General features: G+C 36.8%; 6 protein-coding genes across 15 annotated transcripts; 5 read left to right on the top strand and 1 right to left on the bottom strand.

Moving 5' to 3' along the window:
- Window positions 1-262: 262 nt before the first annotated feature.
- AT1G15790 (mediator of RNA polymerase II transcription subunit 15a-like protein) lies at window positions 263-2,223 on the top strand. 5 transcript variants are annotated; one of them, NM_101447.4, is made up of 7 exons: window positions 263-399; window positions 557-641; window positions 743-854; window positions 1,001-1,109; window positions 1,297-1,390; window positions 1,528-1,639; window positions 1,873-2,213. In NM_101447.4, the coding sequence occupies exons 2-7, from the start codon at window positions 574-576 to the stop codon at window positions 1,915-1,917; spliced, it is 540 nt and encodes a 179-aa protein (NP_173031.2). In that variant the 5' UTR covers window positions 263-399; window positions 557-573; the 3' UTR covers window positions 1,918-2,213. The 5 variants fall into 5 exon arrangements, with proteins under 5 accessions (NP_173031.2, NP_973837.1, NP_001322875.1 ...); NM_202108.3 differs by having other exon boundaries at window positions 542-641; NM_001332187.1 differs by having other exon boundaries at window positions 284-399; window positions 1,855-2,203.
- Window positions 2,224-3,775: 1,552 nt separating this feature from the next.
- Window positions 3,776-10,354, top strand: NRB4 (mediator of RNA polymerase II transcription subunit 15a-like protein). 3 transcript variants are annotated; one of them, NM_101446.4, is made up of 12 exons: window positions 3,776-4,040; window positions 4,465-4,585; window positions 4,710-4,821; window positions 4,998-5,115; window positions 5,216-6,601; window positions 6,701-6,771; window positions 6,894-6,968; window positions 7,297-8,580; window positions 8,693-9,037; window positions 9,182-9,388; window positions 9,483-9,571; window positions 9,741-10,354. In NM_101446.4, exons 2-12 carry the CDS (start codon window positions 4,473-4,475, stop codon window positions 9,946-9,948), a joined length of 4,008 nt encoding a protein of 1,335 aa, NP_173030.1. In that variant the 5' UTR covers window positions 3,776-4,040; window positions 4,465-4,472; the 3' UTR covers window positions 9,949-10,354. The 3 variants fall into 3 exon arrangements, with proteins under 3 accessions (NP_173030.1, NP_001321151.1, NP_001321150.1); NM_001332184.1 differs by lacking the exon at window positions 3,776-4,040 and adding an exon at window positions 4,042-4,238 and having other exon boundaries at window positions 9,741-10,300; NM_001332183.1 differs by having other exon boundaries at window positions 9,483-10,354.
- Window positions 10,355-10,799: 445 nt separating this feature from the next.
- Window positions 10,800-11,874, top strand: AT1G15772 (mediator of RNA polymerase II transcription subunit). Of its 4 annotated transcripts, none has more exons than NM_001332181.1 (4): window positions 10,800-10,942; window positions 11,141-11,209; window positions 11,302-11,376; window positions 11,460-11,874. In NM_001332181.1, the coding sequence occupies exons 2-4, from the start codon at window positions 11,162-11,164 to the stop codon at window positions 11,691-11,693; spliced, it is 357 nt and encodes a 118-aa protein (NP_001320437.1). In that variant the 5' UTR covers window positions 10,800-10,942; window positions 11,141-11,161; the 3' UTR covers window positions 11,694-11,874. The 4 variants fall into 4 exon arrangements, with proteins under 4 accessions (NP_001320437.1, NP_001320438.1, NP_001319012.1 ...); NM_001332182.1 differs by having other exon boundaries at window positions 10,826-10,942; window positions 11,150-11,209; NM_001332179.1 differs by having other exon boundaries at window positions 10,833-10,942; window positions 11,093-11,209.
- Window positions 11,875-12,113: 239 nt separating this feature from the next.
- On the top strand, window positions 12,114-13,686 carry AT1G15770 (mediator of RNA polymerase II transcription subunit). The gene is made up of 3 exons (NM_101445.3): window positions 12,114-12,265; window positions 12,589-13,098; window positions 13,218-13,686. Exons 1-3 carry the CDS (start codon window positions 12,179-12,181, stop codon window positions 13,500-13,502), a joined length of 882 nt encoding a protein of 293 aa, NP_173029.2. The 5' UTR covers window positions 12,114-12,178; the 3' UTR covers window positions 13,503-13,686.
- Window positions 13,687-13,727: 41 nt separating this feature from the next.
- AT1G15760 (Sterile alpha motif (SAM) domain-containing protein) lies at window positions 13,728-14,778 on the bottom strand. The gene has a single exon (NM_101444.2). It carries the CDS (start codon window positions 14,678-14,680, stop codon window positions 14,072-14,074), a length of 609 nt encoding a protein of 202 aa, NP_173028.1. The 5' UTR covers window positions 14,681-14,778; the 3' UTR covers window positions 13,728-14,071.
- Window positions 14,779-15,814: 1,036 nt separating this feature from the next.
- AT1G15757 (Molecular chaperone Hsp40/DnaJ family protein) lies at window positions 15,815-16,152 on the top strand (the record flags this gene model as incomplete). Its single annotated transcript, NM_001035975.2, has 2 exons — window positions 15,815-15,914; window positions 15,998-16,152. The coding sequence occupies exons 1-2, from the start codon at window positions 15,818-15,820 to the stop codon at window positions 16,150-16,152; spliced, it is 252 nt and encodes an 83-aa protein (NP_001031052.1). The 5' UTR covers window positions 15,815-15,817.
- Window positions 16,153-16,302: the final 150 nt, after the last annotated feature.

The following is a 16,302-nucleotide window of genomic DNA, read 5'->3' as shown; positions in this document are numbered from 1 at the left end:
TTCAAGATGTTGAGTTGTTGACTGTGGAAGAGGGCGAAAAAAATTAAAAAAAATTATGGTGAATTTAAAAACTTAGTTTGATACTTTGGTAATGCATTCAAATGCATTTGTCTTCAATATTTTTGGTGATGTAAAAAGTAAAAACTCAGTTTGATTCAAAAGGGACGTTAAAAAATAAAAAACAGTGAAACAAAGGAAACTCTTAATTATTTGGGCCTAATGGGCCGAGCCACCTTTTTATTGTTGACTTTCAAATTAACCATTTCAATCTCGTTACGCTCTCTTTATCACTCCAATCGTCGCCACCTTGACCCCTGAAACCCAAAGTCTTGTCGATAGGCTCTGTTACTGGGATTTAAGTTTCTTTCGCCGATCACTGTACGAAACTTTTGTTGATCGGTATAATTTTTCAACTCAATAGGTTTTTTTTTTGTGTGATTTAGTGTCCTCAAGTTTTTTCTCGGATCAAATCTATGCTTTCAATAATCGTTGTGTTATAAGACAATTTGGTCTGTTTTTCACATATTTGATCTGTTTTAAGTTGAGTTATATACAGAGAAGAGAACCAACACCATGGACACAACAGGAGACTGGAGAACTCAATTTCCATCTGCTTCACGCTCGAGAATCGTCAATAAGATGTGAGTTTATTATGATTATTAAACCTCGTGTTTTTGTTACATCAAATTTGCAAATAAGGTTTTTTACTTTACTTTGTTGATTTGACTGATCGCTCGTGTAGAATGGAAACACAGTTGAAGCAACTTCCATTTATTAGACCAGAGGGAACTAACGAGCTTAGGAAAATTGCAGTCAGATTTGAGGAGAAACTATTCAACAATGCCTCTAATCAGGTGATTCTCTGTTTTTCTTCTGAGGCAGTGACTCCACAATTTGGCAATGAACTGAGTTTTTTTTGCTACTCATAAAGCTCATTATTTTTTTAACATCATTGATCATTCTTTGGCTTGAGATTAATTACTTTTGTTTCGATCTTTAGACTGAGTACCTTCGTCAAATATGTATGAAGATGCTGAATATGGAGACTAAATCACAAAATGCAGCTGGTTCTTCCTCCGCTGATGATAACACCCCACCGTTGGTTCCAGGTTAGTAAAGGCATTTTCTTTCTCCCACATTTTAAAGTCCTTCATGTAACGTATAGCAGAAGCTTGTTTTGGTGTGCTTAATTTTGATGTTTTCTTTTGGTGCTAGCTTATGTATATATATGCCCTAGACTTGACACATAAGATGAACTTTTTTTTGGGTGTGTTCTTATGGACATTTACAATTCAGAGCCTTCTGTTCCGAACAATGAACCTGCCGTGAACACTGGTGACTGGAGAACTCAACAGCCACAGGATTCACGCCAGAAGAATATCAATGCTTTGTAAGTTCATTACACATTGTCATAGTCATTTCCTCCTCCAAAATTCTGTAGATATAGGAGGTTATAACGTTTTGTCGCATTGCCTTGACCTATAAATATGTTAATGTATAACTAAATTATACTTGTCACTTGAGCAGATTGGACACACTAAAGAAAATTGTTCCACATTCTGGGAAAGAAGGAATTGACGAGCTCATGAGAATTGCTGTCAGCTTAGAGGAGTTGATTTTCAACTCTGCTATAAACCAGGTTTCAGTTTTTTCCCCTTCATCATTTTTGTTAGTAGAATATTTTTGGCTCATCATTTTTATTTCTTTAGTGTGATCAAATAGATAGATTTCAAAGGCATTGGTAAAAAAAACATTTAGCCTTTTGGGGCCTATGAATGAACCTTCTTATTACATTTTTGATTGAATACCATGTGAACTCTTTCTTGTTATCATTCCTTTTATGTATATATTCAGTTTTATTTGGAGTTTCAGGAGGATTACCTTGGCAAGATATCCTTAAAGATGCGGACTATGTAAGAGGGCAACTATAGTCAACAAGTGGCGTCGTTCTAAGCGGTCATTGAAACTTAATGCATAGATAAATATGTCTAATGTATCTATTGGTTTGACTTATCAAACACCATTTCTCGTTTCTCCAGAATCAACAAGGAAAAAAAAGACATTGTTTGGTGAAAAGTAAAAAAACAAACTAGTTGTTTTCTCGTTTCGAAAACTTAAAACTATGTTTCACTGGACTGAAATATTGAGCAGTTGATACGCACCAACTCTTTCAAACATTGGCGGCTAAAGATATTGCAGAAAACATCAACATATTACACATTTACACATAGACAACCTCTGTCATAAGAAAAGTTTCTCTTTTGACTTATAGGACATGTACACTTGACAAGTTAGGTGAGTTTGATTGTTTCTTAGGTAATGATACTGAAATTTACATTTGTTAAATATGTATAAAACCTTCAACCGGTTTTGTGTTTTGTTTGATGAATATTATGTGATGATTATTCTAAAATCCCCTATAATAAAAAAGTTATAAAAAAAAAAAAATTTTTAGTCTGATTATATTTATATCATAGTTCATTAACAAAACAGTTAAAATAATTGAATTAAGAAAGGACACAAATGTATTTCAAAATTAATTGAAAATCGTCTTTATTTGCTTTTATTTTTAAAATCAGATTATTAAGGATTTTATTCCTTAACTATCTACATATACATTTTTGCAGTCATTTTAGCAAATAAATCTTAGAGTTGGACTTATTTACAACCCAATGCCATTAACATTAAATATTTTCCAAAATAATTAATTTTACTTTAAATTTTTAATTTAAATTGTCAATCACATTATCAATCAAATTTAATCCAAACAAACTTCACATCAATCCCTTAAAATTAGCATAAACGTATTTTATTAACTATATTTTAAAACAATGTTTTTTGTTTAAATAAATATTATTCTTACTAAACGTTTTTTGTTTAAATAAACAAATCATGTATTTGAACTTATTTACAATGTCATACTACTGACATTAATTATTTAGGCATGAAAATATTTATTTAAGGATTTAAATCTTCTAAATTCTTGCTTTTAGAGTTATTATATCATTACCTAAAAGGCAAAAAATATTAATTTTTTAAATATTATTATTTGTATATTTAAACTTCATAAAACATTATCAATATTTGAATTTATAAAAAGTTTAATTTATCAAAAAAATTAACATCATTATATAATATATAGAGTTTTAAAAAATCTCAAAAAAAAATTCGTCATATTTTGTGATTCGAAATTTTAAGAATGAACATATATTAACCAATTGGCGAAAAATGTGTGGGTTCAATGTCACGCAACGACTAAAATATTTTGACAATGATTCATAAACATATTATAAATAAGATCAACATTAATAAAATAAATAGTTTTTTTTTTGGACGGGTTTGGCAGGACATGTTTGGTAGGACGGATTTGGCAGGACGTTACTTAGTAACAATGGTAAACTATAAAATAATTTACAAATTTTATATATATTAATTTTTAAAAATGAATTGTCTCCGCGGTGTATCGCGGGTTAAAATCTAGTAAGGTTTATTTTTCCAACCTATAAAATTATTAATAAAAAATGCTGTTTTGTTAAAAAAAACGTAAACAACATATGTGACTTAATGTACTTTTATTATATCTAATTTTATTATCACTTTATAATCACTTTTCTAAAACGTTTTCTAAAATGAAACGAAAAATATATAATTTATTTAAAATTGAAAAATAGTGGTCATATTATCTAGTTAACAAATTTCTAATACATTTTGCACCAATGCTACCATATTTGAACTGGGAAAACTATACAATTATACATGTGGTAATTAATACTAGATTTTTTTGTTTATTTTGAAAAAAAAAAAAACTTGTTATAAGCGAACTGGTAGGCTCGATTATGATTTACGACGCGAACAAGTTTCCTCTGTCTCTTTACCTAGAAGATCCTATATTCTTCATTCGTTTTTCGATCAAGCTAAACCCTAAATCCAGCTCCAATTTCCCCTTTTTCTCCTCTGTTTTCCTAATATCAAGCCCTAATCGTTGTACCAACCTTGACTCCGTCAAACGCCAAATCTCCTTGATTGGCTCTGAATTTGAGGTGAAATGTTCGAATCTCGTTTTTTTTTCTGTTGTTCTTAAGCCTTGCTTTTTAGAGTTTTCTCTTTTGATCGGGATTCCAAAGAAGATAAAGTATCTCCCTTTGTAGTTGGGTCTGGTTTATTACAATTACGAGAATAGATGAACTTTGTTGATGTAATAAAGTTTGCTTATTTTGAGTTCCTGGATTCTCGTTCCGGTGGGATTGGCTATTTGATGTTTTGAGTTTATTGCTTTTTGCTACCAACATTAGAAAGAATGAACATTTTGGCTGATCAATAAGAAATTCTGAGTGTTAATCTAATCCATGTTGTGTGGTCATTTGTTTCCTGTTGATTTGGGATAATCAGTTGTTATATTGTCATGTTTTGGTTTCTCTGTATACTTACTATTGATACTTTGCTCTTCATGGCTTGTAAACACAGAAAACTTGATGGATAATAACAATTGGAGGCCTTCTCTTCCAAACGGAGAGCCTGCCATGGATACAGGTGACTGGAGAACGCAATTGCCACCTGATTCTCGTCAGAAGATCGTCAACAAGATGTAAGTCACTCTAGCGGCGTTGTTTTGTCTATGCCAGTCAAATACTACAGAAATAGAAGGTTATTATGTTCCTTGACCAATAGTTAGTTTGTTTGTTTTACTTATTTGCTTGCCACTTGCGCAGAATGGAAACACTAAAGAAGCACCTTCCATTTTCCGGACCAGAGGGAATTAACGAGCTCAGGAGAATTGCAGCTAGATTCGAGGAGAAAATTTTCAGCGGTGCTCTTAACCAGGTTATTATGAACATATATTCTTGTTTCGTTAGTATGGTAAATATAGAGATTTGTGAGGCAATGGACTCCACAACATGGAAAAGAACTGACTTTCGGTATCTGTAAAGCTAAGCCACAATATGTTGGGTATGAAATCCATGTATACCTTCCTGATACTCTTTTATATCGCCTTTCAGACTGATTACCTTCGGAAAATATCAATGAAGATGCTGACAATGGAGACTAAATCACAAAATGCAGCTGGTTCTTCCGCAGCTATCCCTGCCGCTAATAATGGCACATCCATAGATTCGAGTAATCACGATTCTCAAGCATGAATTGCTTAAGTCTGTTTATCTGGTTTTATGGCTAATTGTTCCTCTTATTTGATGCTGTTTAACCTTTCCTTGAATAGTACCCACCAATCAAGGCCAACTTCTTCCAGGATCGTTATCAACCAATCAATCTCAAGCACCTCAGCCGTTGCTGTCCCAAACCATGCAGAATAATACTGCCTCTGGAATGACGGGTTCTACTGCTTTACCATCTTCCATGCCACCTGTTTCTTCCATAACCAATAATAACACCACAAGCGTTGTGAACCAGAATGCCAATATGCAAAATGTAGCTGGAATGTTGCAAGATTCATCTGGGCAGCATGGCCTTTCCTCGAACATGTTTTCAGGACCCCAAAGGCAGATGCTGGGTAGGCCACATGCTATGTCTTCACAGCAACAACAGCAGCCATATCTTTACCAGCAGCAGCTACAGCAGCAACTTCTCAAGCAGAACTTCCAGTCAGGGAATGTTCCCAATCCCAATTCGCTTTTGCCATCACACATTCAACAACAGCAGCAAAATGTGCTGCAGCCTAATCAACTGCATTCATCTCAACAACCTGGTGTTCCAACATCTGCGACTCAGCCCTCCACTGTGAACTCAGCTCCTCTCCAAGGTCTCCACACCAATCAGCAATCAAGTCCGCAATTGTCTTCTCAGCAGACGACACAATCTATGCTTCGTCAGCATCAATCGTCGATGCTAAGGCAACATCCGCAATCACAACAAGCCTCTGGTATCCATCAGCAGCAATCTTCATTGCCGCAACAATCAATTTCTCCTCTACAGCAGCAGCCTACACAATTAATGCGGCAACAAGCTGCAAATAGCTCAGGCATCCAACAGAAGCAGATGATGGGGCAGCATGTTGTTGGGGATATGCAGCAGCAACATCAGCAAAGGTTACTGAACCAACAAAATAATGTTATGAACATACAACAGCAGCAGTCGCAGCAGCAACCACTGCAGCAGCCACAGCAACAGCAGAAACAGCAGCCACCGGCCCAGCAGCAGTTGATGTCTCAACAAAACAGCCTCCAGGCAACGCATCAGAACCCACTGGGCACTCAAAGCAATGTTGCAGGATTGCAGCAACCACAACAACAGATGCTCAATTCCCAGGTTGGCAATTCGAGTTTGCAGAATAACCAGCACTCGGTGCACATGTTATCACAACCAACGGTTGGGCTGCAACGAACACATCAGGCTGGCCATGGCTTGTATTCTTCTCAGGGACAACAGTCACAAAATCAGCCATCACAACAGCAGATGATGCCACAGCTTCAATCGCATCATCAGCAGCTGGGTTTGCAACAACAACCTAATCTGCTACAACAGGATGTGCAACAAAGGCTACAAGCTTCAGGCCAAGTCACTGGTTCCCTGCTTCCACCTCAAAATGTTGTGGACCAACAGAGACAACTATATCAATCCCAAAGAACCCTTCCGGAGATGCCATCATGTATGCTTTTGATCCTTTTAATACTTTAGGTTCTGATATTTTCCATAATCTCTCAGCAGGATATGATGCTGAACATATTTTCGTTTTTATAATTCTTAGCATCGCTGGATTCGACAGCACAGACGGAAAGTGCAAATGGAGGTGATTGGCAAGAGGAGGTTTACCAAAAGGTAGTTCTCTCTTTTTGTGTTTGCTATATATCTTTACCAATTATGGCTACACTTATTAAATCTTCAAGTGATAGATATCATTGTAATGAGTAATCATATGACCATATTGCTTGTCTTTGTAGATCAAATCTATGAAAGAGACTTACTTACCAGATCTGAATGAAATCTACCAGAGAGTTGCAGCAAAGTTGCAGCAAGTAAGTTACAATTTTCTTTTCTTTTTTATACTAGGAGAATCGTTTGTACGTCTATGTCCTCTGGAACAGTAGTGAGTACCTTCTGAGAAGCTTTATGAATTCAATGCAAGTTCGGTTCGTTATTGCATAAGAACGTCATCAACTTTGGAGTCTTGTTACCCATTTAACAAAGAAAAAGAAAAAGAATCTTGAGACTCGTATTCTTACAGTTTACTAGAAAATCAACCTGCTGATATTTATGTTCCTTCCCAAACCTACAGAAGTTGTAGCTTGCATCTATGTATTTGTTTCTTTTTTATTTAGTAAGTTATTTTTGTATCTGGAGCAGGATTCTATGCCACAGCAACAAAGATCAGATCAGCTTGAGAAACTGAGACAATTCAAAACAATGTTGGAGCGAATGATACAATTTCTATCTGTTTCAAAGAGCAACATCATGCCCGCATTAAAAGATAAGGTGGCTTATTATGAGAAGCAGATTATAGGTTTCTTAAATATGCACAGGCCGAGGAAGCCAGTACAGCAAGGGCAGCTTCCGCAATCTCAGATGCAGCCTATGCAGCAACCACAATCTCAGACAGTTCAAGATCAATCCCATGATAACCAAACAAATCCGCAGATGCAATCAATGAGCATGCAGGGTGCTGGGCCAAGGGCACAACAGAGTAGTATGACAAATATGCAGAGCAATGTTCTATCATCTCGTCCTGGAGTTTCAGCTCCACAGCAGAACATTCCCAGTTCCATACCGGCTTCTAGTTTAGAATCAGGCCAAGGAAATACCTTGAACAATGGACAGCAGGTTGCCATGGGATCTATGCAACAAAATACTTCTCAACTAGTAAATAACAGTTCTGCCTCTGCTCAAAGTGGGTTGAGCACACTGCAGTCGAATGTGAATCAACCCCAGTTAAGTTCCAGTTTGCTTCAGCATCAGCACCTCAAGCAACAGCAAGATCAACAAATGCAGCTCAAACAGCAATTTCAACAGCGCCAGATGCAACAGCAACAGTTGCAAGCAAGACAGCAACAGCAACAGCAACAGTTGCAAGCAAGACAGCAAGCGGCACAATTACAGCAGATGAATGATATGAATGATTTAACATCGAGGCAGGGGATGAATGTCAGTCGTGGGATGTTTCAGCAACATTCTATGCAGGGTCAGCGTGCGAATTATCCTCTTCAACAGTTAAAACCAGGAGCTGTTTCGTCGCCTCAACTTCTGCAAGGTGCATCTCCTCAGATGTCACAACATTTGTCTCCTCAGGTTGACCAGAAAAATACTGTCAACAAGATGGGAACTCCATTGCAACCTGCAAATTCCCCTTTTGTTGTCCCATCTCCTTCTTCAACCCCCTTGGCTCCGTCCCCTATGCAAGTTGACTCTGAGAAACCTGGTTCTTCTTCGTTGTCAATGGGAAATATTGCACGCCAACAAGCAACCGGCATGCAAGGTGTAGTTCAGTCCCTAGCAATTGGCACTCCAGGGATCTCTGCCTCTCCTCTCCTTCAGGAGTTTACTAGTCCTGATGGGAATATTTTAAATTCTTCGACAATTACATCTGGAAAACCGAGTGCTACTGAGCTGCCTATTGAACGCCTTATTAGAGCCGTAAGTAAATTTCCAATTTTTAAGGGTATATCGCAGCAGGACGGTGATATTGCTGCAAACCCGTTTTGTAATATAATCATTGTTCTGCTTATGATGTATGCTTTGCTTTCAGGTGAAGTCCATCTCACCACAAGCCCTTTCTTCTGCAGTAAGTGACATCGGATCTGTTGTAAGCATGGTTGATCGGATAGCTGGTTCAGCACCAGGAAACGGTTCAAGAGCTTCCGTTGGTGAAGACTTGGTTGCAATGACTAAGTGCCGTCTCCAAGCAAGAAACTTCATGACCCAAGAGGGAATGATGGCGACTAAGAAAATGAAGCGTCACACAACCGCAATGCCACTAAGCGTTGCTTCACTGGGAGGAAGTGTTGGTGATAACTACAAGCAGTTTGCTGGTTCAGAAACATCCGATCTAGAATCTACTGCGACTTCGGATGGCAAGAAGGCAAGAACTGAGGTATGATACTCAGTTAGACTTCCCCTAGCTATATTTGAATATTGACACACACTCACACACACACACACACACGTAACAAAGAAAATTTGGAAGCACAAGGTTTCGATATTCTTTTTTTTTTGAAGACTCAATCTTGAACTGCAGACCGAGCATGCCCTTTTGGAGGAAATAAAGGAAATAAACCAGCGGCTGATAGATACAGTTGTTGAGATAAGTGATGATGAAGATGCTGCTGATCCTAGTGAGGTTGCAATATCAAGCATAGGGTGTGAAGGAACAACAGTTAGATTCTCGTTTATAGCTGTTTCTCTCAGCCCAGCCTTGAAGGCTCATCTCTCATCAACACAAATGGTAAACATGGTCATCTCGTTAACATTAACGTTTTGTGAAACAAAATATTTCATTTATCCTTTTTTATAATATATGCTTTGTGCTTCTATTACAGTCTCCTATTCAACCATTGCGTCTGCTGGTTCCTTGTAGCTACCCCAATGGCTCTCCATCTCTTCTAGATAAACTCCCGGTCGAAACCAGGTACAAGCAAATCCTTCAGTCTCAAGTAAATAGAACCATAGATTTTCCGTACCGAGTCGAGCAAACTTCTACGATACAGTTAAAATCTTCACAAGAATCATCTACTAGAAACCCTTTATTAGAAACTGCGTTATCTTCTTACCGTAACACGGTCTGGTTTCTTGAACAGCAAAGAAAACGAGGACCTGTCGTCCAAAGCTATGGCAAGGTTCAACATATTGCTAAGAAGTTTGTCACAGCCGATGTCGCTCAAAGACATAGCCAAGACATGGGACGCCTGTGCTCGGGCAGTGATCTGTGAGTACGCACAGCAATTTGGCGGTGGAACTTTCAGCTCAAAATACGGCACTTGGGAGAAATATGTAGCAGCTTCCTGAATCTGACGGATCTCTCTCGTCTTCAATAGCAGCTCTGTGATTCACTTGCAGGTTCATGTCAAAACTAAAGAAAAAAAGCCAAAAAGTTTTTTCCTCACTTTTTGTTGTATAGTATAAGTTGTTTTCCCACACACGTGATTGGGATTTTTTGTTATCTGTTTGCAAAAGCTTATGCTATATTATTGAATATATTTAAATAATATTATTTTAACTTTATTGTATGTATTTTGTGAATCTTGTTAGTATATTCGTCATTTTCTTCTAATTCTGAAGTGCAATTACCCCTTTTTTGGGGTCTTGCTGAATGTTGTATTTTGAGATTTGTTGTAATACGCATTTTGAGATCGTTCAGAAGAGTTTCAACTTCTTTACTCTGTTCAGTTGTCACAATAAAATGGCTGTTTGAAACATTTTTTTTTTTTTGTATATACCAAATGGCTAACTTTTTTATTGTAATTATTGATGATTTATCATCATAAAGTCATCAAGTTAGAAGATACAAGGAGTGATCAGTGTGGTGTGTAATTGTCTATACAAATTAGTACATGAACGAGATTTATTTAGTTAATGACTATAATTAACATTTTGGTCACACAAATAGCCGGAGATTTCACTGGTTTTTCTACAAGTCTCTTTACTCGATTTTTAGCCTTTACTGTGTGAAATAGAAAACTTAAAAAAACTCCAAAAAACTTATTATTTGCAGAAGAGACTTGGGCCTGATAAGTACTTATTATTGGGTCATTGGGCCTCGCTTAATAACCTGATATTGTAATGTTGTTGAAGCCTTTTAATCCTTGTATTTAGCTCTCTCTTGTTTGTTTCTCTATAAAATCAAAAGATGATTAAAACAAAAACAATCATCTCTAATTCTTCTCCTTAACCCTAATTGCTACGTTTCACTTATTAAAAGAAAGATTGAAACGTAAGAACGTTTGGAGAAAAACCAAATCCAAACGGACCGTTCTAAGTCTCGGAGATTCATCGCCAAAAGGTCCTTATTTTGAGTCACCTATCTCATTACGTGTCATAGTAAACCCATGGATTCGTCGATAGCAAAACCTTTTGCATAAGAAACTAGTTTTATGGATTGATGATACTTGTGTACCTCTAATTTTAGGTTTTTGTATTTTTTTTTACACAGTTTCTGATGATGAATGAATCTCGCTTTTTAATTATTTTTCTTGGCTAGCAACACTAGATAGTAGATACAATGGAAAATGAAAATGGAGATGATTGGCGGGAGGAGGTTTTCCAAAAGGTAACTCATAAGTCATAATCATCATAATAATAAAACTCCTTTCTTAAATCATCATCGGGATCATTCATTGTGGTGTGTAATTGTTTATACAGCTTAGATCCATGAGAGAGCGTTATCTACCACATGTGACTGATGTTTACCAGAGACTTGCAGACAAGTTGAACCATGTAAGATGTAGTTACTGTCAACTATTAACTCTCTGCCTTAAGTTGTATAGATGTAGTAATACTAGTTTGTTTGTTTTTTTCAGGAGGAATCGCTTCCGCAGCAACAAAGATCAAAGCACTTTGACAAGTTCCAAAGCATGAAGACAAACATAGAGCAATTGATCCAAGTCCTATCTCTTCGAAAGAGAAATATCATGCCGATATTAAAGGATTGTAGATGGGACTATTATGAGAAACGGATTATATATTTCTTAATTACGCTAAGAACCGGCTGGGAAGACAGTACAGCAAAGGCAGCTTCAAGATCAGTCTCATAATAATCAAGGAAATGCATTGTAGATATTTTGTCTCTCTCTCTTTTTATGTTGGTCTTCTCTCTTCTGATGTGTTTTGAACTCTCATCCTCAATGTTGTTGACTCCGGTGCTCTGTTTCTACCAGGCTCCTCCTATCAAGTTATGATCGAAAAATGAATAAAGACCCTTTTTTTTTTTGTAAATGTTAATTTCTCGGAGATTAGGTGTGTTTTTGGTGGGTGCTTTAGTGTTCCGTCAACTAGTAGGGTAGGGTTTGGTTTCTTATTGAATTCATGCAGAATTCTTTTACCCATCAACAGAGATTAAAGCAATTTGAGAGATTGAAGGCAATGTTGGAGCGAAGAATGATACAATTCCTATCTGTTTCAAAGAAGCAATGTCATGCCTTACTTGAAAGATTACTACGACAACCAGATTATTCCTTTGTTACTAGCAGGATCATCTCTCTGTTACTAGATGATATCACCATGATGAGTAATCGTATGTATGATTATATTGCTTTTCTTTGTAGATCAAATCCATCAAAGAGACCTCAATGAAATCTACCAGAGAGTAGCAGCCAAGTTGCAGCAAGTAAGTTACAGTTTTCATTCTTCCTAGGAAGTTAGTTTGCACGTGTACGTCCTCTGGAACAGTACTAAGTACTTTATGAAGAGTTTTACAAATTCAATGCAAGATCAGTTCATTGTTACAAATGAAAGTCCTACAACTTAGGATTCTTGTTACCCATTTAACAAAGTAAAAGGTTCGTCAGACTCTTATACTTACAGATAGTTCACTAGAAGTTAACCTTCTGACAGATATATTCCTTCCCAAACCTACAGAGGTTGTAAACTTTTAACGTTCATCTATATGTTTGTTTCTTTTCTACTGAATACGTTCCGTTTTCTCTCTAGGAGGATTCTCTTTCGCATCAGAAACAAAGATCAGATCAGTTTGAGAAATTGAAACGAGGCAAGACAGTGTTGGAGGGAATGCTACGTTTCCTATCTCTTTCAAAGAGCAATATCAAACCTGACTTGAAGGATAGTATGGATTATCGCAAGAACAACATTATGAATTTCTTAAATATGCAGAGTCTGAGGAAGACAGTACAGAAACTGCAGCTTACGAAATCTGAGATTCAGCCTATGCAGCAACCACTATCTCAGACAGTTCAAGATCAGTCTCATGATGACCAAACAACTCTGCAGATGCAATCAATGAGCATGCAGGGTGCTGGGTCAAGGGTACAACAGATCAGGCAAGGTGTACTTCAATCCCTTGAAATTGGCACTCCAGGGATCTCTGCCTCTCCTCTCCTTCCGGAGCTTACCAGTCCTGATGGAAATATTATAAATCCTTTGACAAGTACTTGTGGAAAATCGAGTGCTACTGAGCTGCCTATTGAACGCCTTATTAGAGCCGTAAGTAACGTTACTAATTTTGAAGGGTATATTGCAACAGGGCAGTGTCATTGCTGCCATCCCTCATTTGCCGTGGAAACATTGTTCTGATCTTGATGTTTGCTTTCTGTTGTTTTCAGATGAAATCCATCTCACCACAAGCGCTTTCGTCTGCAGTATGTGATATTAGATCTGTTGTAAGCATGGTTGATAGGATTGCTGGTTCAGTACCAGGCAAAGGTTCAAGAGCTTCATTTGGTGTGGACTTGGTTGCAATGACTAAGTGCCATCTCCAAGAAAGAAACTTCATGACGCAAGATGGCGACCATGAAAAGGAAGCGTCAGACAACCCCAATGCCATCAAGTGTTGCTTCATTGGGAGGAAAGCGTTGGTAATAGCTACAAGCATTTTGCTGGTTTGGTAACATCAGATATGGAATCTACTGTGACTTGTGGTGGCAAGAAGCCAAGAACTGAGGTATGGTTTTCAGTTACACTTCCCTTAGGTATATCTGAAAATTGACACACACACAACAGATAAAATTTGGAAGCACAATGTTTTGTGTGCTCTAGTGTAGACTGTGTAGTGTCCTGAGCTCAAGATCTTTCCGATTACCTCAAGAGTAAGATCACTCCGGCAGGCTTAGCGTCATGGTTATGTGTGTAAACAGAGCATTTTTTGAGAAAAGAGTAAAAAGTGATAAAAGCTGTAAAGAAGTTTTGACTGGAACAGAGACTTAGGCCAAAAGCAAAGACTGGAGAGACAGACTCATTACAATGACCCCACACACTCACATACACACCTGACACCACCACTCAACTCTATTTTCCAATTGTTAACTAACAAAAATTAACTAGCCTAATCACATACAAAGACAAAATCAAGAAAACATGGTGGAAGAACCCTAAAACCTCATCTCTCACCATCAATTCTGATATAAAGAACGAAGAAGAAGCTGAAAGAGAAAACATAAAACAGAACTTAGAGATTTTTCTAAGTAGGTTTGAGATTCTGAAACATTGAATCCCATTTGATATCTTCAAAATAAGTATCTTGAGCGTAAAGTTTCTCATCCTTGAAACTGTAATCGAAAACCATGGGACTTGAGAAGCTATCGATTCTACAAGGAGTCCCATTGGTCAACAACAACCTCTCTTGCTTCTCCAATCCACCATTTCCATTGCTCGGCATCACAGATCTCTTGTTCCTCTTCAGGAATCCACCTCTCCACTTCCCAATCCCGTTGCTAGTCTTCTTCGGCACCAACACCAGAGCTCGAGACGACGCCGACTCTTCTTCACGGCGGATCCAGGCGCGTACGTGATCGGATAAACATTTCCTGGTTTTCTTAATCGCAGTCACGACTCTGGAGATGGAACGAGAGGTGAGAGGAGGAGAGTTCTTGCGATCTCGACGAGCGAGTTTGAGAATCTCGAGACGGTGTTTGGCGATAGAGATTCCCATGCTCTGGAGAAATTCGTGGTCGAAGTAAGAAATGTCTTCGTGTTCGAGCTCGTTCTGAGAGAAGGAGAGGCCGTATTCGTGGATGAGAGAAGGTTCAAGGTTTGTTCTAGAGAGCCATGAAAACCACCAATCTTCCATTGAAGAAGGTTTATGTTTGTTTGTGTTTGTGTGGGAGATGATGTATATATAGAGGAAAAGTGAGTGGGGGGCTTTTTTGACTTTTGTGCAAGTAGCGGGCTTCGTCGTTAAGGTAGTTGAGACGTAAAGAGGGACTATATCTGATTAAAGTGAAAATATAAGAGGGTCAAAAGTGAAAAACACACAGAACAAAATATTGATTTAATATCAGTGGGTTATTCATTTTTTCAAATTTTATTCGAGGAAATGGGGATTACATTTGTGTAATATTACAGATAAAGTAAACCCATGCTTGTGTGAGTAATAAAAGAAAAGATGGGAGTGGAGTGGTGGGTATGTAATATGTAGAGAATATCGAGAAATTGTGTGAGAGTGTGGAGAATGGAGAGTGACCATCAATCACGGTGTGTGGGAAAGGAGCAAAACCCAGTGGGATCTTACTTTTTTTGTGTATGGGTCACTCTTGTATTTTATAACTAAAAAGTTAACACGTAGTATTATTATGTACTAATACACCAGTGTTTTGGAATCTACTTTGCTTTGGTTTTACTAAAAAACTAAACATCGCTTCGAAAATAAGACAATTAAGTGAGGGTAAATATTAGAATACACTTTTTACTATTAAAAACTGGAAATTTAAGGGATTCCTGATCATGTCATTTACATAAAACTGATACAAAATATATCATATACTCAATAATAGGAAAAAAAAAAAAATTGGAAAATATATCACAATTAATAATAGGGTATAGGCCAACTATTTCCTCCCTTATTAGTAACAACACTATGCAGTATGCACATTGGTCAGAGATGAAACTGGAGAAAATCTTCCAATTAATTTTCTTAGATTTATAGTCAGGAAAAAGTAAATTTTCCCCCAACTGTGTGTAAAAAGAATAAAAGCTATTTAGTACTAATGTTCAAAACCTACTTAAATGAGAAATTACTTTTCTTTATTTTTCTTTTGACTTATGGAAATAAATTCTTGAAAGATTATGTTTTTTTTTTCATCTTTGACCATAAAAGATACTTTTTTTGTGTGTGTGTGAAAAGATACCTATTTACATGTCTGTTGTATATATAGATGTGTGATGGGCATGAGTATAGAGAAAAATCGTAAACAGAAAATATCATAAAATGGCTATCACCAAAAAGAATTTGATAGCATTTGTTTTCACCATTCTCTTTGTTATATCTTATGTTCATTGTCGTTCAACATCTGATATCGTTTCTGGTACCGGCTGATTATTCTGTTATTTTTACTATGAACGTAATTTTATCATTTTTATGAATGAACTAATATTAAATAAAATATAGGTTCTGGAATAAAAGAGGATGAACATGTATGCTTCAAAACAAGTCCGTGTTTGCCTGAAGTCGGAGGGGAAAAAGGCTGCATTGCGTTTTGTTCAAGAATGAAGTTTACAACAGGCCTTTGTCTTGGTTCCGTAGTATGTTGTTGTTACACTTAATAAATTATATATGCGTTTAATTTGACTGAAATGTATAAAATATCCAATCTAATAAAGATTTGTATATGTTTGAATAGTAGTAATTTACATAATTAACATCAAATATAATAGTTATTACACTAAGTTTTGTACAAAAAGATTTGCAAGATC

This window comes from Arabidopsis thaliana (assembly GCF_000001735.4).
Source record: "Arabidopsis thaliana chromosome 1 sequence".
NCBI lineage: Eukaryota > Viridiplantae > Streptophyta > Magnoliopsida > Brassicales > Brassicaceae > Arabidopsis > Arabidopsis thaliana.
Note: the sequence above shows the minus strand (reverse complement) of the source record. Positions and strands in the feature narration are given on the sequence as shown.

Excerpts from the sequence above, each read along its gene's own strand:
- AT1G15790 (NM_001332185.1), top strand. The coding sequence starts at position 574 with ATGGACACAACAGGAGACTGGAGAACTCAATTTCCATCTGCTTCACGC. Across the intron at positions 642-742 it reads TCGAGAATCGTCAATAAGAT|AATGGAAACACAGTTGAAGC; the intron begins GTGAGTTTATTA and ends TCGCTCGTGTAG. Across the intron at positions 855-1,000 it reads TCAACAATGCCTCTAATCAG|ACTGAGTACCTTCGTCAAAT; the intron begins GTGATTCTCTGT and ends TTCGATCTTTAG.
- NRB4 (NM_001332183.1), top strand. The coding sequence starts at position 4,473 with ATGGATAATAACAATTGGAGGCCTTCTCTTCCAAACGGAGAGCCTGCC. Across the intron at positions 6,602-6,700 it reads CCTTCCGGAGATGCCATCAT|CATCGCTGGATTCGACAGCA; the intron begins GTATGCTTTTGA and ends TATAATTCTTAG. Across the intron at positions 8,581-8,692 it reads TTGAACGCCTTATTAGAGCC|GTGAAGTCCATCTCACCACA; the intron begins GTAAGTAAATTT and ends CTTTGCTTTCAG.
- AT1G15772 (NM_001332181.1), top strand. The coding sequence starts at position 11,162 with ATGGAAAATGAAAATGGAGATGATTGGCGGGAGGAGGTTTTCCAAAAG. Across the intron at positions 11,210-11,301 it reads GGGAGGAGGTTTTCCAAAAG|CTTAGATCCATGAGAGAGCG; the intron begins GTAACTCATAAG and ends TTGTTTATACAG. Across the intron at positions 11,377-11,459 it reads TTGCAGACAAGTTGAACCAT|GAGGAATCGCTTCCGCAGCA; the intron begins GTAAGATGTAGT and ends TGTTTTTTTCAG.
- AT1G15770 (NM_101445.3), top strand. The coding sequence starts at position 12,179 with ATGATTATATTGCTTTTCTTTGTAGATCAAATCCATCAAAGAGACCTC. Across the intron at positions 12,266-12,588 it reads TAGCAGCCAAGTTGCAGCAA|GAGGATTCTCTTTCGCATCA; the intron begins GTAAGTTACAGT and ends TTTTCTCTCTAG. Across the intron at positions 13,099-13,217 it reads TTGAACGCCTTATTAGAGCC|ATGAAATCCATCTCACCACA; the intron begins GTAAGTAACGTT and ends TGTTGTTTTCAG.
- AT1G15760 (NM_101444.2), bottom strand. The coding sequence starts at position 14,680 with ATGGAAGATTGGTGGTTTTCATGGCTCTCTAGAACAAACCTTGAACCT.